Here is a 23,217-nt window from a genome sequence, read left to right as displayed (position 1 = left end):
ATTGCCCGTGCCCATTACCAGGCAATGGTATGGTATCAGGACCACGTACCTAACCCAAAGATGCCACCAGCAACTGAATATGGATGGGAGGCTGAGGGAGATCATCTGGTGCCAGTCACAACACAGGATCCCCCAGCTCCAGCCACCATTACTCAACTGATCAAATGTGGCTGCAAGAAATCCCAGTGCATGTCACATTGTTCTTGTCGATCTCAAAATTTGAACTGCTCCGAGATGTGCATGTGTGGGGAAGATGAAGAGGTGTGACCCTTCTATTTAAATGTGTTTACATAACTTTCTGTACATATTAGTATAAACAATCTGATAATTCTGTGACCATTTCTCATACTGTTCTTTATTTTATGAGGGATATATAAAGAAATATAGCTATTTCTGGTTTCGGTGTGATTATTACATAAGTATTACACAGACAAAAGGTTGCATGATTCATGTATAGGATATATAATAATAATTCCTGGACTTGTAAACATACATCTTAGAGTCTGTGAGAAGCTTTCAAAGTTGACTAAAACAAAGAAATGCAGCAATTTGCTTATTTTCACCTCGTTTTTGCATAATGTATGCTAATGATGCTAATTAGGAAAGGTTGTATGACTTCACAATGGTAACAGATGAGTTTCTGGACCTCACAAACATGGACTTAGACTCTTAGATCACCTTTATAAGTTACCCAGAAGCAAAGTTATTGCAATTTACTGTTTTTGGCAATTAATTGGCTAATTATGCTAATTACACATGCTAAACCCAAAAAGAAAAATTGAAGACATGTTTTTTTGGCATTGTGAGAACCTCAAGAATGAAGATATACATGTCTCCAACAATTATCATTCCAAAATTACAAAAATTGATAGGCTCCTCTACTACTAGCGTTGTGGACACATTGTATGGGTTTTGAAAATAGCCGATCTAGAAGTTCACAACGCTGTGAGCTTGTAGATCGGCTATTTTCACTTCTACTTGTTTGGGTTTAGTTTCTCTTGGTTCACGGGCTAAAACGTTTGGGAACCAATACCATCATGCTTGCTGTAGTAGACAGTGTTGTAAAATTAAGTAGATTAACTGAAAAGCTTTTGGAACTGAATGATGATATGATACTGGTGTTGTCTGTCTGTTGGAGTGTTGGTACCAAGAATTCCATCTACTATAACTAGTATAGACTATCTTGCTGGCTGGTGCATGTGGAGAGAGGCAAAGGGAAAGTGTAGTGTGCCGTTCCCGATTGTTTAGCAAAAAATAAACTGCGGAAATCCGAATAAAATGCGATCAAAACCTCAAAAAAACGCCAGAAACGTGCACGCGCGCTTTGCGCGCGTGCATGAGGGCACAGTTATGTCATCCCCCCCACTCTCCAAGACGTTATAACGCCCCTGCATGAGGGGGCAGGAAAACATCAATCTGTATTGGAAATGAGTGTGACTGGTTTATCCAGCCGTGAAATCCTCAAACAAAACAAAGGAATAAACAACATTATAATAAAAAATCAAACCTTGGTTCGAAGTGAAGCGGTGAACTTTTATTCTATGTGTTCTAGAGTTATGAACTCTGTGATCTATACATTCTTTATATTCTGAATGAATTAATGATTTTATCTGGAGGGCCGAATTGTCATGTGAAGCTTGACCAATCCTCAAAGTATCCAATCATCAGACCGGGACGGACACTACACACATATTCTGGACGTACGGGACAGATAAAACCTGTTCATTCTGGACTGAAATTACCATATATGGACATGAGGTGACAAACATTTTGTTTTTGATAAAACCTGTCTATTCTGGACTGAAATGACCATATATGGACATGGGACGCACATTTTGTTTTTAATAAAACCTGTTCATTCTGGACTGAAATGACCATATATGGACATGGGACACACAAAGCCACTCCTTGGAAGTGGCTTTCACCGCTTAAAAAAAATATATATAATAATTAATAATTAACTCTCATTGTTTACAATTATTACACTATGCTATAGCTTGTTTAAAGGAATAGTTCACCCTATATATATATTATAGATGCTTCCATAGTATGTCACTTTACTTAACACATACAATGATGTCTCATGATACTTCAGGGGCTATTATAACATATTATGAGCTAGTCGTTACTACAGTTGACTTGAGTTGTGTGTATAGGTAATCATAATGTATTACAAGCAGTCATTCAAGAGTACATTATAATGCACTATGAGTGTCCTCATAATGCATTATAGATGTGGTCTTCATAAGTATTCAAGAGCATCCACAGAACACTTGGACTTAAGTCCTTATAAGTGTCATTATACTGTTGTATGACTGTTGATATAGTGCATCATAAAGCATTATGTGTGTTTATGAGTGTAGTTATGAAGCATTATGAGTGCATTATAATGCATTATGAATGCCCTCATAATGCATTATAAATGTGGGCTTCATAGAAAGTGTTACCACAATTTCTAATTTTTTGGCGTGTGCACACACATACACACGCGTACACACAATGTGGGCATTTAGCAGAGTGATTTACAGTATTCATAAATCTAGTATCAAGAGGTCTGAAGAGCTGAGGTTTCAGATTACATCGGAAGATAGGGAGCGAGTCTGCAGTATCTATTTAGCACAATGTAAAAACAATACAAAAAACAGTACACCGAATATAAAAAGGAATGTGCCAGCAGGACTGTGATTCCTGTTTCCTGTCTAGTATCACCTAATGAGCAGGGGTTATGCTCGACCGTAGTCACAAGCGTGAAATCCGGACTTGCGAGTCTCACCATTGCTGCGATCTGCCCCAAACCACACCTGGCACAAACACGGTTCAGGGGTATGGCATGAGAATAGTCACACCAACATAACTGATACATGAACATAATGTCACACATAATGAGGCACTGCACAGTGTTGCAGCAGTGTTTAACGTTTCAAATACCTGAATTATGAAAAATAATAATTATTTTTTTCCTGAAATGATGACCATTCCCTGCTGCCAAACAAGAACTTATCAATGTCCCCTTTATAAGATGTTTTTACATTATATCATTATTTCATCAAATCATGTCACAATGTATCAGCTTAAGCAAGGGGTGGGCAACTTTGATGATGACGAGGGCCACTATATTTCCACCTTCACTCCAGAGGGCCACATTGCATATTGCTACTTCCAACTTTGTCATTCTAGTATCTCATACAAAAGAAGCAAAAATAGCAGATCTACAAGCTCAAAACGCATCGCGCTCAAAACGCATCGCAGCGCGATGCGTTTTGAGCTTGTAGATCTGCTATTTTTGCTTCTTTTGAATTGGATTCCTGAATTTTTGTTATTTTTTTCATTGGAATCCTCAAATGTAACATTTTGATTTAATTTCAAACACATTTAGTTATATACTCATGTTAACTTTATGAACCTAAATACAAATACATTGGACATAAAAAAAGACATTTTAATACTACTATACTAGTCATTAACAACACTTTCTAAGCCGAAATAGAATGGGGGTTGGTAGATTAGCCGTGAAATTTCTATTATTGTATTGTGATCGAGACATAATATTATGTTTATAAACACGAGCCCGCAGCCCCTCCATCTTGAACAGCGCCGTTGTTTTTTCTTTTTTTTTTTTCCAGGTCAGTAACTCACCATGATTTTCTCGATCTCCGTTGGGATAGAATGGGTGTTTTGGCCTATCATCGATCTCCCCGTGCGCTTCGCGTGCGCGATCCGTTCACGTAAATGTCCCCGCAAATAGTCCTTGTGTGACTCAAGAGCAGAACTGAAAATTTTCGCTAGCATAGCCCCTAGCATGGCTGCTGTAGAAGCACCAGGGTACAGACAGTAACCGAATGGGATAATGTGCCTTGGAAAAGGAAAGGCCAATGACATCACTTCTGCTTCATCTCAGCCCAGCCATGAGCTATCGATGCACGAGTGGTGACTAGGGAAGGTTAGACGATCGCCGATTTTCGGATGAAAATCATTTATTTCGGTAAATACGGGAAAGTACGGGAAAAGACGATTGGCTGCCCCTCCCCCCCTAGGAAGTTCGATATAGTACGGTTTTAACATTAAGGGGCTCCCCGTGGCTTGGAAAGGGTTAAGCTTCTAATATAGACTGATGGAATTAAAGCAGGTCATGTTTGGAATTGGAACAGCTGAAATCAATAATATATCAGTATTCTGGTATTAACCTGAGGGCCGCATTAAGCGATGCGTTTTGAGCTTGTAGATCTGCTATTTTTGCTTATTTTGTATGAGATATGACAAAGTAGGACGTAACTATAATTATGCAATGTGGCCCTCTGGAGTGAAGGTGGAAATATAGTGGCCGTCGCCATCATCAAAGTTGCCCACCCCTGATCTATAGTGTTCTCCTTGAGGGTAGGAGCTGGAACAGAAGGTGGGCTGGGTGGGCTGGGTGGTCACACAGGTATGACAGTGGATCTGTCAGGAATCCTGTCAGGAATCCTCTCTAGGCCTGCCTCAGCTGTTCACTCCCCCTGCATTCCTAGGAATCAGTATCAGCCTATCAGCTACTCTTCACTCACCTGCTGTTTGTTACCCTAACTAGTTGGGGGGTATTTATATTCAGTCAGTTGCAACCTACCCATTTGTCAGTTTGTCATAGTAACCTCTGCCTTCTGTTCCAGACCGAGTGACTTACCTGCCTTCTCCTGGACTGTGACCTTGCCTGCCTGTTTTTGGATCAATCTCTTGCCTAGCCCTTGCCTGCTTTGTTTGCTATTGTTTTTGAGATACCTCTGGTATTGATTTTTGTTGCCGTTTCTGACTGGATACAAGTAAAGACTGAGTTACTTTCATTCTGCCTCCTGCCTGTTGTTTTCTGCATTTGGGTCCTTCTGAAAACTCTGACAGGATCTGGGTGCTGCAAGTGTATCACTACTGGAAATCTAGTGTTGCAAAAGCATGTCAATCATCCTCACCTGTGTCTTCTTTGTTGGCCGTTCCGTGGTCGCCGTGATGGTCGAGGGTCAGCTCCAACTCTGTTCCATGGTTGTGGTGATGGTCAAGAATCAGCTCCAACTCTGTTCCATGGTTGTGGTGATGGTCAAGAATCAGCTCCAACTCTGTTCCATGGTTGTGGTGATGGTCAAGAATCAGCTCCAACTCTGTTCCATGGCCATCATTATGTTCGAGGGTCAGCTCTGTTCCGTGGTCGTCAGTATGTTCAAGGGTCAGCTCCAACTCTGTTCCGTGGTCGTCAGTATGGTTGAGTCTGTGATGGAGCTGGACTACAGGGTCAGCCTCACACACACAGAACAGCAAAGCACCACAAGGCTTCACCCTGAACCTCGCTGACTACTGACACAGCAAGTGACACAGCTGTCTTATAATATACTGTACTCGCCACCTCCAAAAGAAGCACACACTTTTCAATATGCTGCAGGCTCAGATGTAACCCAGTTTTTGAATAAATGGAAGTGTTTGTTCAGTGGAATTAAATATAATGTAGGAAGATAACTGTGTACAGAGACAGTGCCAGTGGCTCAGCATGTGCAGCCTGGCCTCACTTATTGTATGTACATACCCTCCTTCTGAATGACACCATGCACACAGCTTTGTTCATTTTACGGGAAAAATATGAACCTGAGATGCATTTCCTTAAGATAATACATGGTGACGCGATTTGTTGAAATAATGATATAATATAAAAAGATCTTTATAGTTTAATAAGCATACAGTCATCATTTTAGAAAAAAAAATGTTGTACTCATGCAGAATGTCTAATTTCACAAGTTTTCAAATGTATAATATGTCTACAAATCTTTTGAAAATAGCAGATCTACAAGCTCAGAATGTGACAATTTGTGATCTTGTAGCTATATTGGCATAGCATGTTTTAAATAGGGTACATGAAGTGGTAATGTTTTGTAATTATAATACAAATCTACAAAGTTATTTAGTAACAGTGAGTTAACAGCATAACCAAGGAAAACACACAAAAAAAACACACACACACACACACACACACACACACACACACACACACACACACACACACACACACACACACACACACACACACACACTACACACACACAAAGCTTTGTTCACTTTACGGGAAGATTATGAACCTGAGATGCTGATATATTATATAATATACATACTGTATGTCTAACATGTTGTTCAAAAAGAGGTCATTGATACTGTAGTGCTTGGACTCCCTGTGATGTGATGGGACGATGATGATAATGTAATATGATCAATATGATGATGATTATGGTATTATAACAGTAATGATAATAATTATAATGCTTATAAAGCAATATGTACTGTAGGAATATAATGGCTGTTGTTTGTACACTGTTCATTTGTTACAAAGTTAATTCTTTATCACTACAAGCTTGTCTAGTCAGGGGCCGGCCAACTCAGGAACGATGTAAATAGGGAATGAATGCTCAGCCCTTTAATGCAAACCCCATTATACCTGTTGTCATAGGACCTGTTTTGACCATCTGTTTGCCTGTGTCCATTTATGCCCATATATGGAGATATCTGTATTTGTCTGTCTACGTCCATTTTATGCCCATATATGGAGATCTCTGTATCTGTCTGTCCGGTGGCCGAGCATCTAGTCGGGGACCGGCCTACTCAGGAACGATGTAAATAGGGAATGTATGCCCCACCCTTTAATGCAAACCCCATACCTGTTGTCATAGGACTCGTTTTGACCATCTGTTTACCTGTGTCCATTTATGCCCATATATGTAGATATCTGTATCTGTCTGTTTGCGTCCATTTTATGCCCATATGGAGATCTCTGCAGACACAGTGCCGGATCCGGAAAACCCTGATGTCTGGAATTCATTTGCAAGTGTGATTCAAGTCGCGGTTGGTTGTTTAACTCATTTACTGCGTATGACTAGTTTGACGATTTATATAAATGCGTCCGTTCTGCCTATGACAAGTATGACGAGTCATAAATATGCTGTAATCGTTATAAAATATTAAAATATGATCGCCGATCTGCCATGTTTTTTTTCGGCTATAGAGTCCGGAGAGTCCGTCTGAACCGGTAGCGGAAGTTTGAGACCGGATCTGGGGGGGGGGGGGCGGAGCATCCCACCCCCTGTATCCTGTCTCCGAGCGCATTCACTTAAACATTACGCAACAACCACGTGGCAAACTGTTTCGCTATGGAAAATGGACGGCTGTTGTTTTTTGTTGCTTACCATGAGTGGATACTAGAGCGAACGTGATCGGTGAACCATCGCGCACGAGATGCGCGCACGCGCCCGAGTTAAAGGTAGGCAAAATCCTGGCGGTGTGGAACATTAGAAGGGGTATAAATTTAGCAGTAAATAGATGGACAAAATGTGGACAAAATATCTCCCCAAATTTGGATATGACTTACGTTCTGACATCATAGATGTCTTAGTTATAGACCACATGAGACTCACAGAATAAGTCCCATCCATTTATGGACATTCCAAGCTATGGGCTTAATAATGATGACATCAGTGATCTCTATATACAGTACAGTATGGGCATACAAGGGACAAGGGCGGAATGTGATGTCACAATGTGATGTCCCAAGACTTACAACAATGTGATATCATAGGTCAGCTATATAGAAAATTGAAAAATATGCACATCTTTTAAATAAGGTGCTGGGTGGAAAATAGCATAGTTGAAAAGAAACCCGCACGCTCCAAATGAGTAAGGGTAATAATAATAATAATAATAATAATAATAAGGGTAATAATAATAATAAAGTATGAGGAGATTAAGGCTGGGGTATATTATATTGTAAAGTCAAGAAAATATCAAAAACAACACAAATATTGGCTGAATATTATTATATAGAGATTACAATAACAGTATTGAAACACAGTTGCCCCCTATAATAATTATCTGATTATTATTACGCCTGTCTAATCCGGAATTTAAAATCACCTAAACCAGTGCAGTAGCAGCAGCTGTTATTTCAGCTCCCAAAAACTGGCATCTGTTGTAGGTATTATAGATAATAAAAAGAATGTTCATTATTACTAGCCTATATAAAAAAGATGTCCCCCCTAACAGTTTTCAACAGCCCCCTTAGTCATTTCATCCTGCAGCCGGCCCTGTATGAATGTGAAAGAACATACTATTCATTTAAGAGAAATACATTTTCTTCATAGCATACACAAGTGTTTTTAGCAAGTGTTTTATAATGAACACATCACACCAGAGCACAAATAATGAACACATCACACGATGAAGTCTTACATGAATTTAATGGGAGAGATAAACACAAATCATGTAAGAAATGGTGACATTTGTCTTCACTCATTGAACATTGTCACTTTAGTTGAAGTTTAAGGTGACTTAAACGAATTGTTAATTGTGGGCTTGCCTGAATGGCGAGAACACTATGTCATCTTCATTATTTATAGAGTCCCGCTGCGTGAGTCCGTCGCAGACAGCACAACGGTAGGGCCCTTAACCAATGAGGTGCAATTGCGGTGTGGAAAATCTGGGAGTGGTGTTAGCTGGAGTATTGGTTGAGCTTCACATGACAGGTAGCACACTGCAGAATATAGTCACGAGCGAGCCCACACTGTTTCGTAGGAACAGTATCTCTAGTTGATATATGTTATTTGGTGAGGCGGATGACAGCATCTGAAAGCTTTTCCCATAGTAATGCACCTGCTGTTGCGCCTTTAGATGCACCTGCGACTACTCCAGCAGGTCCGTTTACAGATCCTAGAACTCCTCCTGCGATGCATCCATATACAGTATAAGCACCAGTTACAACAGCTTTCCCTTTTTCATCTTGCTCCTTTCGCCTCTCCTCACGGGTTTTCCCTGATGAGAGATGGTGGAATAAAATTACATGGTTATGATGCTATAATCAAAAAAAGGAGTATAGCCACACACACTCGTAGCTGCCGATGCAAACGTATTTTATTATGACATGCACAGAGAGGACCAACGTTTCGGACGGACAAGCTGCCTTCTTCAGGGCAATAATAACAATGGTCAAGGATGGCACCCAGTAGCCGGTCAGCAGGGAGTGAGACTCAATCAAGCCATGTACTAGTGGAATGGAGCGCACACAGGTGAGAATTTAATCAATACAAAAATGTCTAATTCGAATGGCCAAATAATAATACATACAGTGTAGTTTCAAAAGCCTAAACAAATAACTGCTGAAGCAGAATAACAAGCATAAAGCCAATCACAATATATATATATATATATATATACCGGTATATATATATATATAATACAGTGCCAAAATACACCAAAAAGCATAATGCAATATAGTGAAAGACATACTCATTTATATCATGTGCTATAGGAGGCATTGGCATAATGCCTGGTTTATTTCACATCATTGTGACAAGGGACTAATAGCCTAGCCCTAGGAGATGCTAGTAAGTATGATATTCTGAGTCTATATTCTGAGTCTACAACAGCCATATTGGTGTTAAAGTTGAAAGTTGGGGTCCCATTAACTTTAGTCTACAGGAACAAAATGCACAAACGTAATCTGCTAAAGTAGCATGTGTGAGGAGTCAAACTAGGGTGTTTTTCATGATTCTGAATCCATTGCAAGCATTTGTGTTGCACCCCAACTACCTCCTTCTCATCAAATCTCACCCTTCTCATTCTCTATTTCTATTTTTTTTCCCAGGAACCCAGGGGGTGTCGGAAAACAGAGACAACCGCTCCCCGGCATCGATGACCGTCCTCTCCAGAGAAAAGCGGGCCGCTCCTGCAAACTTTGAAAGCCATTTAAGGCCATTTGGAATACAAAATCTGACAGATACCGCTAGATCACGTGACCACAAAGATAATATTCACAATTTGCATGAGAATTTCAACAAAAACTGTAACAGCAAAATGTTTGTTTTGAAGAAAACTCAAACTCAATTTTTTTTTTGCAAAAGGATGAAGTGGGATTTTATTGCGCAACCATGAGTCCAATATGAAAAAAATGTGGTAAATAGTGTGTGCAACATTTCACGCAACTCCACAACGTTGCAACTTAGCAGAGATTCCTGCTTCCTTCAGAGTCATCACCCACCTGAGAACAGGAAAAGCAGACCTGATGATGAGACGATTCTCCTGATCGCTGTGATGGTTTTATGATGTCATCAAGAATCTATCAGTGGATATGAGATAATAAGTTAACAAGTTCTGTCAGTCCTGGTAACTACTCTCACCTTTACTGTAGGTTTCACAGAGGCAGCACCATAGGATGTGTGGTAATTATCAGTGTGTTGATGTTGTGTTAAGAGTAACAGTAACAATACCTGAACTTTGACGTTTTGTTAACTACTGTACATCATACCCAAACTTTTGTCCTTTGAACATCCCGTCTTAGACCAGACACAAGCTGAGCTCTCTCTCTCTCTCTCTCTCTCTCTCTCTCTCTCTCTCTCTCTCTCTCTCTCTCTAGAGCAGAGGAAGTGGTTTACTGGTGCCACTAAAAACCCATAGATCTTTACAAAAATATTTATAACAATTATGTTAAAGGACAACTTTATTTTTTTTACAACAAGGGTTCATATTTTAGATTGTAATTAAAGAATATAAAAGATGAGTGTTATCATTATTTCATTTACTTCTTTCTATTGTTTTAGAGATTCTTATTTCAGTGGTTGGGGGCATGCGTACAAGTGGCAAAATATGTAATTTCTACGCAGAATAAGCCCATTCCCAAGATACAACGCAACCTTTCATGGTTGAATGTGACTTATGGGGGCTAGAAAGTGTTACTGTAAATAGCAATAAAGAAACTGCTGGCTTATTGTGTCTAAAAATACATGTTTAGCCACATGCCCCCATGCGTACACATGCCCCACATTTTAGCACGGTAAACGCAATAAAACAATAGAAGGAAACAAATGAAAACATTTTAACACTCACTTTTTCTTTTCTCTAATTACAATCTAAAATATGAACCCTTGTTGTAAAAAAACAAAGTTGTCCTTTAAGCCCATAACCAAGAGATAGAGATGTTTCAAAAAAGTAATTTTCCTTCAAAAATCAAATACCTGTATGTCCCTTAACCTATCAGCGTGCCGTGGAGGCACAACATTCTATCACCAGCATATGAATCATAATGTTTGATGACATGACTGAACTGTTGACATAAGTATATGTTGAGATCCTGAACAAAACAAACATCATCCAGCACTTATTGCTTCTGAATATGAACAGTAAATAACACTGTAGACGTGGACATTTATACATTTACAACTGTTTTCATTTCTACCATTACGTTTGGATCTTCTGGTGATATTGTTATTTACACGTTACCCAATTACGCACGCACACGCGCACACACGCAAGCACGCACGCACGCACGAGAGAGAGAGACACACACACACACCAATACAGTACTCAAGCACATACAGTACAGTATATACACACAGTAACACACGTATCGACATGTATGCATACTGTACATACACACATCCACACTCACACACGCAATCCTTATTTGATTTTCTTGTGATGTAAATACTGTAATGCTATTCTCCTGCTATGTGTGTTTAAGGCTGTTGGGTTGGTAGCATTGTAAAACTAACCGTAACCCAAGTAAAAATATAATCTGTAAATGTTGCTGAATTTTCTAATATAAAATAGATTAGAATACATAAAATCTGTTAAAGATTTGGATCAATCTAAATTGGACTAGGTATAATAAATGATGAATGATTGTTGTATTCATTTAATGGTCTGATGCCTCTTTCATTTCTAATAAAAATCCCAAATAAGCCAGTAGTCTGCTTCTTTCTGTTACATACATAAATAAAAGTTATTAAATGATTTAGCCAGATATGATTTAACTCAGTCTATGGCCATGACCCTTGGAAAAATGTGAAGATTGTTTCCAAACAGTGGTCTATACCAGTGGTTCTCAACCTTTTCAAGTCAGGAATCAGGACCCCCCAAAATAATCATATTTGAACAGGAGATCCCCCACCCTGACAAGCACTTGGAATGTAGGAGTTGAGGCATTGTTTGTCTCGGTTCCACAGATAAACATTATGGAAATATAGGAGATCGGATATTTAGCCAGTGTTTGACCAGTTTTTATAGTAGTTTGTTGATTACTTTTGATGCAGTTTTTATGTTTTCTTTTGAAGTGTTAAAAAGGTCTTGGAAGTCCTTAAATTCTCACTAAACTGTCATCTGGGGACCCCCTAAAGATCATGTGGGGACCCCCTTGTGGGTCCCGACCAGTTCTCCTTTATGTTTTTGAGACCACCGCACCTGCAGTCAACCCTGAACAAAGGACAAAGAAGGATGGCAACAGTTTAACCTGGACAGGAGAGAGTTTTACAGCAACGTTTCAAAAAAGCCGATCAAAATAGCAGATCTACAAGCTCACAACGATGCTATGCATTGTGAGCAGGCCTGGAATTTTGTCATTTTAGGGGCAAGGCCACTTGGCCTTTGGTGTTGTCCATTTTTTGAAGGCACAAAGGCCAAATACCAGGTCAGTAAGGCCATCAAATAAAGCAAAAAAAAAAAATCAGATTTTAGTCCATTGAAAGAATTTGTTGAATTTAAGGGTTAGAGATGCTAGTGAGATGCTAATCTGCAGTGAAATAGATACATTATGGTATTTACAATCTGATCCATGATCAGCCTTGCACCAATCAAAGTCACAAGACTGGTTTAAAGATGGGGACTCTGGGAACAAAAGACACTGGTTAATTTCTACATGACAAGAAAGAGACACCAGTGTCTAATGTCTACATATTGACAAGAAAGAGACAGAGGAGAAAGTGGTACAGTCAGCTGGGGCATTAAGGCCACTGTGGCCTCAGGTCATGCAATTTTTTTGAGGGGCACAAGGCCAAACTGAGGGGCAACGCGGGCCACGGGGGGCCACGGCGCCCCCTAGTGGCGAAAATGAGAAGCTTCTGGGAACCCAGATTATGGCCATGAAAATTCCATGAAATTCCTGCACTGATTGTGAGATAAAGATGGATGGATGGATAGATATGTTCCTTTATGCACAATCAATAATAATTCTGACAGGATTCAATAATATGCATGAGATACACTCCATTCAAAACAGATGCTATAGAATAGATCCTGTGAATCCTCTCCATGCTCCAGTCCGTATGTTTCTAAATGTCCACCATTGTTCCACCCTGTCATATCAGTCATCATATCACCTCCTGCTCCCCACTGCCCACTAGACCAGAGGGATTTAACCCAAATGACAAAAGACCCAAAGGAGAAATCACATGTTTTGCCCCAGACCCAAACTAGTGAAAATATCAGCTCTACAAGCTCACGTTTCGCTTTGTGCTTTGTTGCATGCTTGCATGCTTGCAGATCTGATATTTTCATTTCTTCTTAAACATTTGTTTTGTAATTTAGGGAATTTCTTTGGTTATTTTATGAATTAAATTATTTTTGAAACATTTGAACCCCCCCCCCCCCCCCCCCCATTTTAAAAAGTAGCAGATGTACATCCTTGTACATTTTCTATTTTTGAATAGCCAACGTATATCAAATATAGACCTGGTTAAAATGATTTTGATGCTATCTAGGCCTTTTAACTACTTTAGCTGGAGACACCCTGGAAACCCCCCAAGGACCACTGGGGGTCCCCGAACCCCACTTTGAGAACCACTGACTGGACTATTATAACCTGTGATGGGCTCCATGGAGCTAATTAACATATCATCATGGCTCTAATTTTAAATGAGTCTGGAGTTGTGATGTGATAGGGTTGATTTAGGAAACAGTTCAAATAGGCTATCGCTTCTACCAAACAATAACAACACGATGCTGTCACAGTCAAACTCTCATTCTACTAGTTTTACTTTCAAGTTAACAACCTGTGTTGGTGGAATTCTCCTGGAAACGCATGACAACAGCATTTGGTGAATTTCTATTGGCTGCTGGCACGTCGTCGTCATGATATGGAGGCTTGAAGTGAAAGTGTGGAGACAGACATGGAGAGAAACAGTGGAGCAACTTTTATTTAGCTTATTCTAACCCACCGTCAACATGAGAGAGTTTATTCTACTGTTGCTGTTTTACCACCTCGATGTGGCATCTCCAGGTAAAGTTAATGCCTCGATTCTTAAACTGTTGTAGTGATTTTATTGACTTCAGGCTAATAGCACTGGCTGGGAAATTACCTGGCTTTATAAAAATGAATGCTGCGTTGCTTGGTCGTGATTGAATAAGTTAAACCCCGTCTTAGTATAATCAAGTTACTTCAGCTTAGACTATTAATACTTTATTAACACTTCCTTTTTTACTCATAGTTATTTACGCAGTTTTTATTCTAGGCTAGTGTTTAATCTAACGTCTCAATTCTTCATGACTGTAACAATACTGACAGTAGCCACTGGAGGGCGCTAGGAGCCGTGTTATTTTAACCTGAAACCATGTTTCAATTATAATTAAATATAACAAATATTAATCCATTAAATTAATTTCAAAATCATAGCATGTTACATTTTAAATTTAAATTTAAACTTGTTTCCTTATATACTTAGATTATAACACAATATAATTCTCCCATGTCTGAATAGGCCTACTTCAACTGATAATAAGTTCACTACAAAGACAAACAGAGACAAAAAAGAAAGAGTAAAAACAAATACCTACAGAAGGACAGGTGCACACAGACAGGCAGGCAGACAGAGACAGACTAGTAAAAAGAGGACAAACCACAGAAATATAAACTCTGACCCAGAAAGACAGACAGAAACAGAGATACACACATACACTACACACAGTAAAGCCTGATTTATAACTAATGATGACAAAAATAAAAATATCTATAAGCTAACAATTCGTTGCAACGTGAGCTTGTAGATCTGCATTTTTTGACGCCAGACACCTTTGTACGACGGAGTATAGATTATGGATTTTACTGCCAAAGAGACAGAAAGACAAATAGACAGAAAGAGGCAGACAGAAAGACACACATAGAGAGAGAGAGAGAGAGAGAGAGATATCCACAGACAGACAGAGACAATAAGCACATATTGAAGAACAGACAGAGAGACAGCCTGACAGACAGATGAGTTTATACAGAAAGACACAGAAATGACCTGTTTGAAGTTCTCTCTTGTTGGAAATGAATTGAAACATAATTGAATTGTTGCGATTAAATCAAAATCATTTTGGTGTAACATAATTGCACAGACGTGCATTTGTGTAATTATAATGTTAGATTTTTATCTTTCTGTTTTGTCTCACAGTGACTCACACCCTGAAATACTTCCTCACTGCATCCTCTGATGTCCCAAACTTCCCAGAGTTTGTGGTTGTTGGGATGGTTGATGATGTTCAGATCACTCACTATGACAGCAACACACAGAGATGCGTTCCCAAACAGGACTGGATGAACCAGATCACAGCAGAGGAACCACAGTACTGGGAGAGACAAACTCAGATTGGCATGGGTAACCAGCAGACCTTCAAGGTCAACATAGACAATGTAAAGCAGCGCTTCAACCAAACTGGAGGTATGTTTATGTTTCACTACACACTGCTGAAATGATTTTAGTCACATTGTTGAAAAAAAAAACAATCAGTAAGATGTAACTTCCTTCATGCCACACACACACACACACACACACACACACACACACACACACACACACACACACACACACACACACATGCACACCACACATGCACACGCACAAACACACACATTCATTTACTCACTTTCTCTCTATTATACTTATCTTACACTTACACAAGTCATGGTTCATGAAACAGCAATATTACTAGTGATCTATAGCCTACGCTGGACGGTCCGCTGCGTAATAATGCCCTCTCCAGCTCTCCTCGTGTTAAATTCTTAATCTTCAACCCGCCGGTAGGCTATTTAAATACATATCTGTTTGTCTGTCTCCCACCCCCCCCCCCCCCCCCCCCCCCCCCTCTACCTTTCTTTCTCTCTCCACTCCGCTCCGTGCGTCTCCATTTGACAGAGAGAGAGAGAGAGAGAGAGCGAGAGCGCACTCGTCTCGGGGTGGGGTGCGCTGTGACAGATTGGCAGAGCCAAATATCAAAGCTGCTATAGGCCTATCTAGAACCACTCTGGAAGCTGCCAGGGAGCGCTGGAATTGCGAACGGGTCTTCTCGCAGTGCTTTTCACACACAGCGAGTAAAACCCCAGCGAGCAAAGCCCGATCTTCCGGCAGATCACCGTTTTTGTCGGCGAGCGCCAAAATTGGTCGGCGACAGCATAATCGTCTCAAAAAGTCGGGCAGTGTGTTCGAGCCCTAACTACAGTACAACACACACACACACACACACACACACACACACACACACACACACACACACACACACACACACACACACACAGGAAGAATGGAACGTTACAATGTGCACACGCATAGGCCTTTCACAGTTATTACATTATCGCCTAATCATCATAATAATTTCCATGTTGAAAAGAAAATCTTACATTTGCAAACATTTTCCAAAAATATCATAAATAGATGATGAACAAGCTCACAACGTCTTGGCATCGCAATGTGTTGTGAGCTTATCGATCGACTTGTAGATCGTCGATTTCCATTATTTTGAAAGTATATACCGTATTTTCCGGACTATAAGGCGCACTTAAAAGCCTTTAATTTTCTCAAAAAACTACAGTGCGCCTTATAGTCCAGTGCGCCTTATATATGGATCATTCATTGACATTGACATTCCCTTTAGCACAGCTCCATCTGTTGGATGCATAACGCAACGGTAGCGTCTATTATGTGCGCCTTATAGTCAGGTGCGCCTTATATATGAAAACAGTTTGAAAATAGACCATTCATTGACAGTGCGCCTTATAGTCAGGTGCGCCTTATAGTCCAGAAAATACTGTACTGTATTTAGTTTATTTGTCAGAAATAAGCATAAAACACAAACAGAAATGTTTTTAGCATTCTATTGATCAATGCCAAAAACACTGTTAAATTGTTAATCACAATTATTTGGATGACATTTAATTGTCAGGTCAAATTACATGATCGTCAAACCTACAGTACACACACACACACACACACACATGCAGTATGTAGGTGTTAGACAAACACACACACACACACACACACACACACACACACACACACACACACACACATATAGTATGTAGGTGTTAGACACACACACACACACACACACACACACACACACACACACACACACGCGTACACTCCTTTATACAGTGACTTAACGTATATCTAGATCTATAGCTTGTAGATCTGCTATTGTCAGTGCATGACACCGTCATACGCCAAAGTATAAATCGTGACAGAAAAAGTACAGACAGAGAGTAAGACAGACAGAACCATATTGACACTGTGTGTGTGTGTGTGTGTGTGTGTGTGTGTGTGTGTGTGTGTGTGTGTGTGTGTGTGTGTGTGTCTGTCTGTCTGTCTGTCTGTCTGTCTGTCTGTCTGTCTGTCTGTCTGTCTGTCTGTCTGTCTGTCTGTCTGTCTGTCTGTCTGTCTGTCTGTCTGTCTGTCTGTGTCTCTCTCTCTCTCAGGTGTCCACATCGTCCAGATGATGTCTGGTTGTGAGTGGGATGATGAGACTGGAGACACTGATGGTTTCAATCAGCATGGTTATGATGGAGAGGACTTCATCTCATTGGACCTGAAGAGAGAGACATGGGTCTCTCCAACACCACAGGGTTTCATCACCAAACTGAGATTGGATCAAAACAAAATGTTCATGGCACGGCTGAAGTACTACATCAACACTGAGTGCATTGAATACCTGAAGAAGTATCTGAACAACGGGAAGAACATTCTGCAGAGAACAGGTACAACAACATGATGTGATGATCTGTACTTAGATAAATATATTCAGATGTAGTAACATTACTACGAGTAGAACATAGAACAGTTACAAGTACAACTGTGCACTTGGATAAATATGTTACCCTTCCATAATCAGTTTGTTCTCGTATCTCTGTCTCTGTCTTTGTTTCTATCCCCTACTCTCTGATTCTTTTTCTGTTTGTTCACCCATGCTTTTCTCTCTCCATTTTCTCTCACTGTTCTCTATTATTCTCTTACTATATTTTCTATCTCTCCATCTCTTTCATTTCATTTGTTCAAAGGTATTTATTATCGTTAATCATTAATGGAGGAGAGTAACTAAGTACGTTTACTCAAGAACTGTACTTAAGTAAAATGTGAAGTATGTTATTTTACTTCACTTATTTCTGCATTGTGGTATAGCTAAATAATCTGAGTACTTCTTCCACCACTGATAGTGGAAGCACATGAAACAAAGCAGTCAACAAATCCAAACAAAATTCAAACAAATAACACTAACACAATATTTCTCTCTCTCCCCTCTCTCTCTCTCTCTCTCTCTCTCTCTCTCTCTCTCTCTCTCTCTCTCTCTCTCTCTCTCTCTCTCTCTCAGAGCGTCCCTCTGTATCTTTCCTCCAGAAGACTCCATCCTCTCCAGTGAGGTGTCACGCTACAGGTTTCTACCCAGACAGAGTCATCATGTTCTGGACTAAAGATGGAGAGGAGCTCCAGGAGAACGTGGACCATGGAGAGACCCTCCCCAACCCTGAGGATGGAACCTTCCAGATGAGCGTTGACCTGGACCTGACCTCAGTCCAACATGAAGACTTCAAGCGGTACGAGTGTGTGTTTCAGCTGGCTGGGATCAAAGAGGATTTAAAGTACACTCTGGACAGAGAGAAGATCAAGACCAACTGGGGTAAGACTAAAGGAGGTATGGATGTACTACTAATTTAAATGGTTATTAACCTGAGACTGATTTAAATGAGCATACAGTATGTGCTCTGAATTGTGGGTAAAGTGAAACACAAAGACACATTCTACAGCTGGTCAAAGAGGTCACTGGCCTGATCACATGACTAATCTTAAAACCCAATCACAGATGTAATATAGACTAGATAGCGCGGCACCGAGTGATAGTCTTTGAATATATCTATTTGAAAGCGAACATTTGTAACTCAAATATTTGCTTCTGGGGGGTCCCTGGAACAACATATTTTGAGATGGGGGTCCGCAGGCCAAATACATGTAATTTTGGGGGTCCTTGACATGAAAAAGTTTGAGAATCACTGATTTAGAAGAAGGATTTAGAAGTCGGGTCAAAGATCGGGTCAAAGATATTCAAAGACTTGCACACATTTTCAAGATTTTTCAAAAATAGCAGATCTACAAGCTCGCAGCACGGCACTCACGCTGTGAGCTTGTATATCTGCTATTTTTCTAAAGTTAAAGCATAAAATAATGGTTAAAGTGGTTAAAATCTAACTCGACTCGGGCGCGTTCCAGGTATTTGAGAGTTAAGATAATTCCGCTTTTTCATCTCTGTTTCTTTGTATTTTATTGTTCCAGTTGAACCAGAATCCAACAAGATCATCATCATCATCATCGCTGTGGTGCTTCTTGCTGTTGTTGCTGCCGTTGTCACCGGAGTCTTCATGTACAGGAGGAAGAAAGGTGAGACAGTAGAATGACGTACATATTGGTTCTCATGCCATATCATTGCATTAATATGGTGCTAACTACAGTTACATCTCTTTACACATTTCTTCCAGCTCCACGCCCTCCATCTGGTAAGTAAGGGGTCTTCAACGTGTACAGACCAGGGACCCCCAAACTGATGGGGAGATGGAGCAGGGACCACCTGCACCTGCCACTACGTGGGGTGGGGGGTGGGGAAGGTTACAGCATATTTATGTATAAAATTGTGTTTCGTATGTATAAACATATTCATGCTTTTATGTTAAACATACATATACAAGGTACACTAGAGCAGGGGTTTTCAAACCTTTTTGACTCAGGGACTGTAAATAACTTTTTGTATCCACGGCACCCCTGAGTTACACTGTTCATTTTTAGAATCTTACTTCATATTGGAGTAATATACGTTTCCATCAGAACTGACTGAAAATAACTTAATACTTGACGTTTAACCACTTGAACCCCAGCATGCCTATTCTGGGGGGAAGGTTCACCAAAAATAGCCGATCTACAAGCTCACAACGCGTCACGTTGTGACGCGTTGTGAGCTTGTAGATCTGCTATTTTTGGTGAAGAGAGTTGTCGTAGATGGAAAAATAATTAATCAAGAACAGTGCAAATCAGGTCTGTTTTACTAAGCATAGTGAAGTGATAGTGATGTAGTGATATTATATATATTATCAAATTATCTCGCGGCACCCCTGGACTGGCATCACAGCACCCCAGGGTGCCCCGTCACCCACTTTGAAAAACCCTGCACTGGAGTACCACTGCCATTTCTAATCACATTTATTAACTGAGAACCAATGTCACAGTAATCATGTTATGCAACAAAAAAAAGCTATTCAAAATGGACAGAATCATTATTTATTTTTAACATAAATGGTTAAAATATTGAAAGACAAACAGACATTTTTGAAGAAGAAAAAAATATATATATATACATTTTATTATTATTATTTATTTTCTCTTTTTTATTGTTTAATCAAGCAACAATTTCGGGGACCCCCTGCAGTACCTCTGCAGACCCCCTTGGGGTTGTGGACCCCCTGTTGATGACCTCTGTCGTAAGTAGTATACTTTATTTTTACCTCTGGTCTCATAATTCACTGATCAACAGTACATTCAACATCATTGACTGAAACAATTGTACAAAGGAGTCAGGAGTTATTCAGAGGTTTCCTGTATATAACAGGAGGTGGTCAGTGGTAGGTGATGACGTATCATAACTAACTATGATTTATTTTAACATTAGGCTGCAGCTCCTGAGGTGTAGATGCTGAATCCAGATGCATAATGTCCAGAGACACCTTGTTGCACACAGTAAGTCATGTTGATATTAGTGATTCTCTCTGGTCTTGGAGGCCCAGGCTGTTTCTTTCTGTTCTACTTAGTTAATTTCATGCATTTGGTGACCCATGTCCAGATCTGACCCTAATTATAGACATTTACTATGAAAGCCAACTGTCCTATGGGACCCCAGCACAAAAGCTTAGAAATGGTATATGTTATATACAGTGGAGTAGGTTTGCTATCAAATAAACTATTTACACCTTTGGCAACACTTACTTTTTAAAGTTAAACATAACATTGTTTAGACATAATGATCACCCAGCTCCCATGTGTTGTCATTTTATTGAGTGAAACTGTTTAATCTGACCACTGATTGAAATTGGGTTCCCAGGTGACCTCTATAGTTAAAAGTAATGTGGCTTTGACCAGAGGGAGATGTAAGGGATAGTCAGGAAACAAAGCAAACGGTGTCTTTTCCAGAATATAAATATATACATATAATTTAATGAGATGACATTATGTAATTATTTACCTTCCCAAACTAATGTATATCATTTTGTAAAATGACTTATTGAATGATGAGTTAGTATCTTGTTTTGTGTTCTCTTATGTTTTAATGTGTGTTATTTTAGGTTTGCACATGGCCAGAGTGGAGACATTCTCACCCTTTCTCTCTTCAAATGCTGTGGGAAGTGTGTTATTAACCCTTCATAAATCAGTGCAAACAAGGGTCAGTCAGTAATCCATAACAGTTATAAAAACCTAATCAGACTAGGCAGACTTTCAAATGATGGGCCAGATGTTTTTTTTTTCTTTTTTTTTTTCTTAAAAAAAAAAAAAAAAAAAACTTTAGACATTAGTGATGTGATTCGATGTAGAAGTGAATTCGAATAAACTGTCCGTTTCATGTCATCTAACCCAGTGGTTCCCAAACATTTTAGCTTGAGATCCGAAAGAGAAATTAGATGTTTGCCCAGGACCCACACTAGCGAAAAAGGGACCCATAAAAATCTGTCTGTAACCCACAAATGGGTCCCGACCCAGTGTTTGGGAACCAGTGATCTAACCCATCCAAACAAAGTCAGTCATCAGATGGTAGCATCATGTCCAGGATGGCAAAATCATCTGGTTTATTGAGTTGGACTAGTAATACAAACGTTTGGTAGGTAATAATCTGTGATGGATTACACCCTAAATATCACCCTCTAAATCTTTTTCTTTTTTGTTAACTTTCATGGCATGTGTATAATACTTTCTTATGAATATTTATAAATGTCCACCTTACACCTTTACTTACACAATGCTCTTTATATTCTTAAAGCAAAGGATAGATGTGATAATTGATTATTTGTCTTTATGATATGTCATATGTCGCACGTTATGTCAGTCAGTAATCATTCTGAAGAACATCTAAAGCTATCAGCGTGGATGCACAATATTTTATCACCAGCATTTGAATCATATAATGTTTGATGACTTGAATGAACTGTTGACATAAGTTGTGAATTGATGTCCTGAACAAAACAAACACATCATCCAGCACTTATTGCTTCTGAATATGAACAGTAAATAACACTGTAGACGTGGACATTTATACATTTACAACTGTTTTCATTTCTACCATTACGTTTGGATCTTCTGGTGATATTGTTATTACGCGCACACGCTCACACAACGCGTGCGCGCACACACACGCACGCACGCACGCACGCACGCACGCACGCACGCACGCACGCACGCACGCACGCACACACACACACACACACACACACACACACACACACACACCACAATGCAGCACTCAAGCACATACAGTACAGTACATTGTGTACACACACACACACACACACACACACACACACACACACACACACACACACACACACACACACACACAGTAACACACATATGACATCAACATGAAAACATGTATGCATACTGTACATACAAACCTGCACACTCACACTCACACAATCATTATTTGATTTTCCTGTGATGTAAATACTGTAATGCTATGTTCCTGCAATCAAATGTGTGTTTAACTTGGGTTGGTTGTATTGTAAAAAGAAAGCCCAAGTACAAATATAATCTGTACATGTTTCTACTATTAATAATACATTATTACATTAATTAGAATACATAAAATATGTTAAAGATTTGGATCAATCTAAATTGGACTAGGTATAATAAATGATGAATGTTTGTTACATGCATTTAAAGGTCTGATGCCTCTTTCATTTCTAATAAAAATCCCAAATAAGTCAGAAGTCTGCTTCTTTCTATTAAAGACGTAAATAAAAGTTATTAACTGGTTACTGGATATATAGAGTACTCAGTATATGGCCATAAACTTTGGAAAAATGTGAATGTTTTCAAACAGTGGTCTATACCAGTGGTTCTCAACCTTTTCAAGTCAGGACCCCCCAAAATAATCCCCCAATAATAATTTGAACAGGAG

At 39.6% G+C, this 23,217-nt stretch overlaps 1 protein-coding gene across 1 annotated transcript; it reads left to right on the top strand.

Moving 5' to 3' along the window:
* The first annotated feature begins 13,911 nt into the window (after positions 1-13,911).
* LOC308283754 (major histocompatibility complex class I-related gene protein-like) lies at positions 13,912-20,791 on the top strand. Its single transcript, XM_080724233.1, has 8 exons — positions 13,912-14,041; positions 15,195-15,461; positions 17,492-17,770; positions 18,382-18,687; positions 19,338-19,442; positions 19,541-19,558; positions 20,457-20,533; positions 20,722-20,791. Exons 1-8 carry the CDS (start codon positions 13,987-13,989, stop codon positions 20,740-20,742), a joined length of 1,128 nt encoding a protein of 375 aa, XP_080580359.1. The 5' UTR covers positions 13,912-13,986; the 3' UTR covers positions 20,743-20,791.
* Positions 20,792-23,217: the final 2,426 nt, after the last annotated feature.

This window comes from Nannobrachium achirus, assembly GCF_963921795.1.
Source record: "Nannobrachium achirus genome assembly, chromosome: 4".
Taxonomy (NCBI): domain Eukaryota; kingdom Metazoa; phylum Chordata; class Actinopteri; order Myctophiformes; family Myctophidae; genus Nannobrachium; species Nannobrachium achirus.
The sequence above is the reverse complement of the archived record's forward strand: the minus strand, read 5'-3'. Positions and strand labels throughout refer to the sequence as shown.

Bases quoted from the DNA above. Each gene is read 5' to 3' on its own strand.
- LOC308283754 (XM_080724233.1), top strand. From the start codon at position 13,987: ATGAGAGAGTTTATTCTACTGTTGCTGTTTTACCACCTCGATGTGGCA. The intron at 14,042-15,194 runs GTAAAGTTAATG...TTTGTCTCACAG, and splicing joins CCTCGATGTGGCATCTCCAG to TGACTCACACCCTGAAATAC. The intron at 18,688-19,337 runs GTAAGACTAAAG...TTATTGTTCCAG, and splicing joins GAAGATCAAGACCAACTGGG to TTGAACCAGAATCCAACAAG.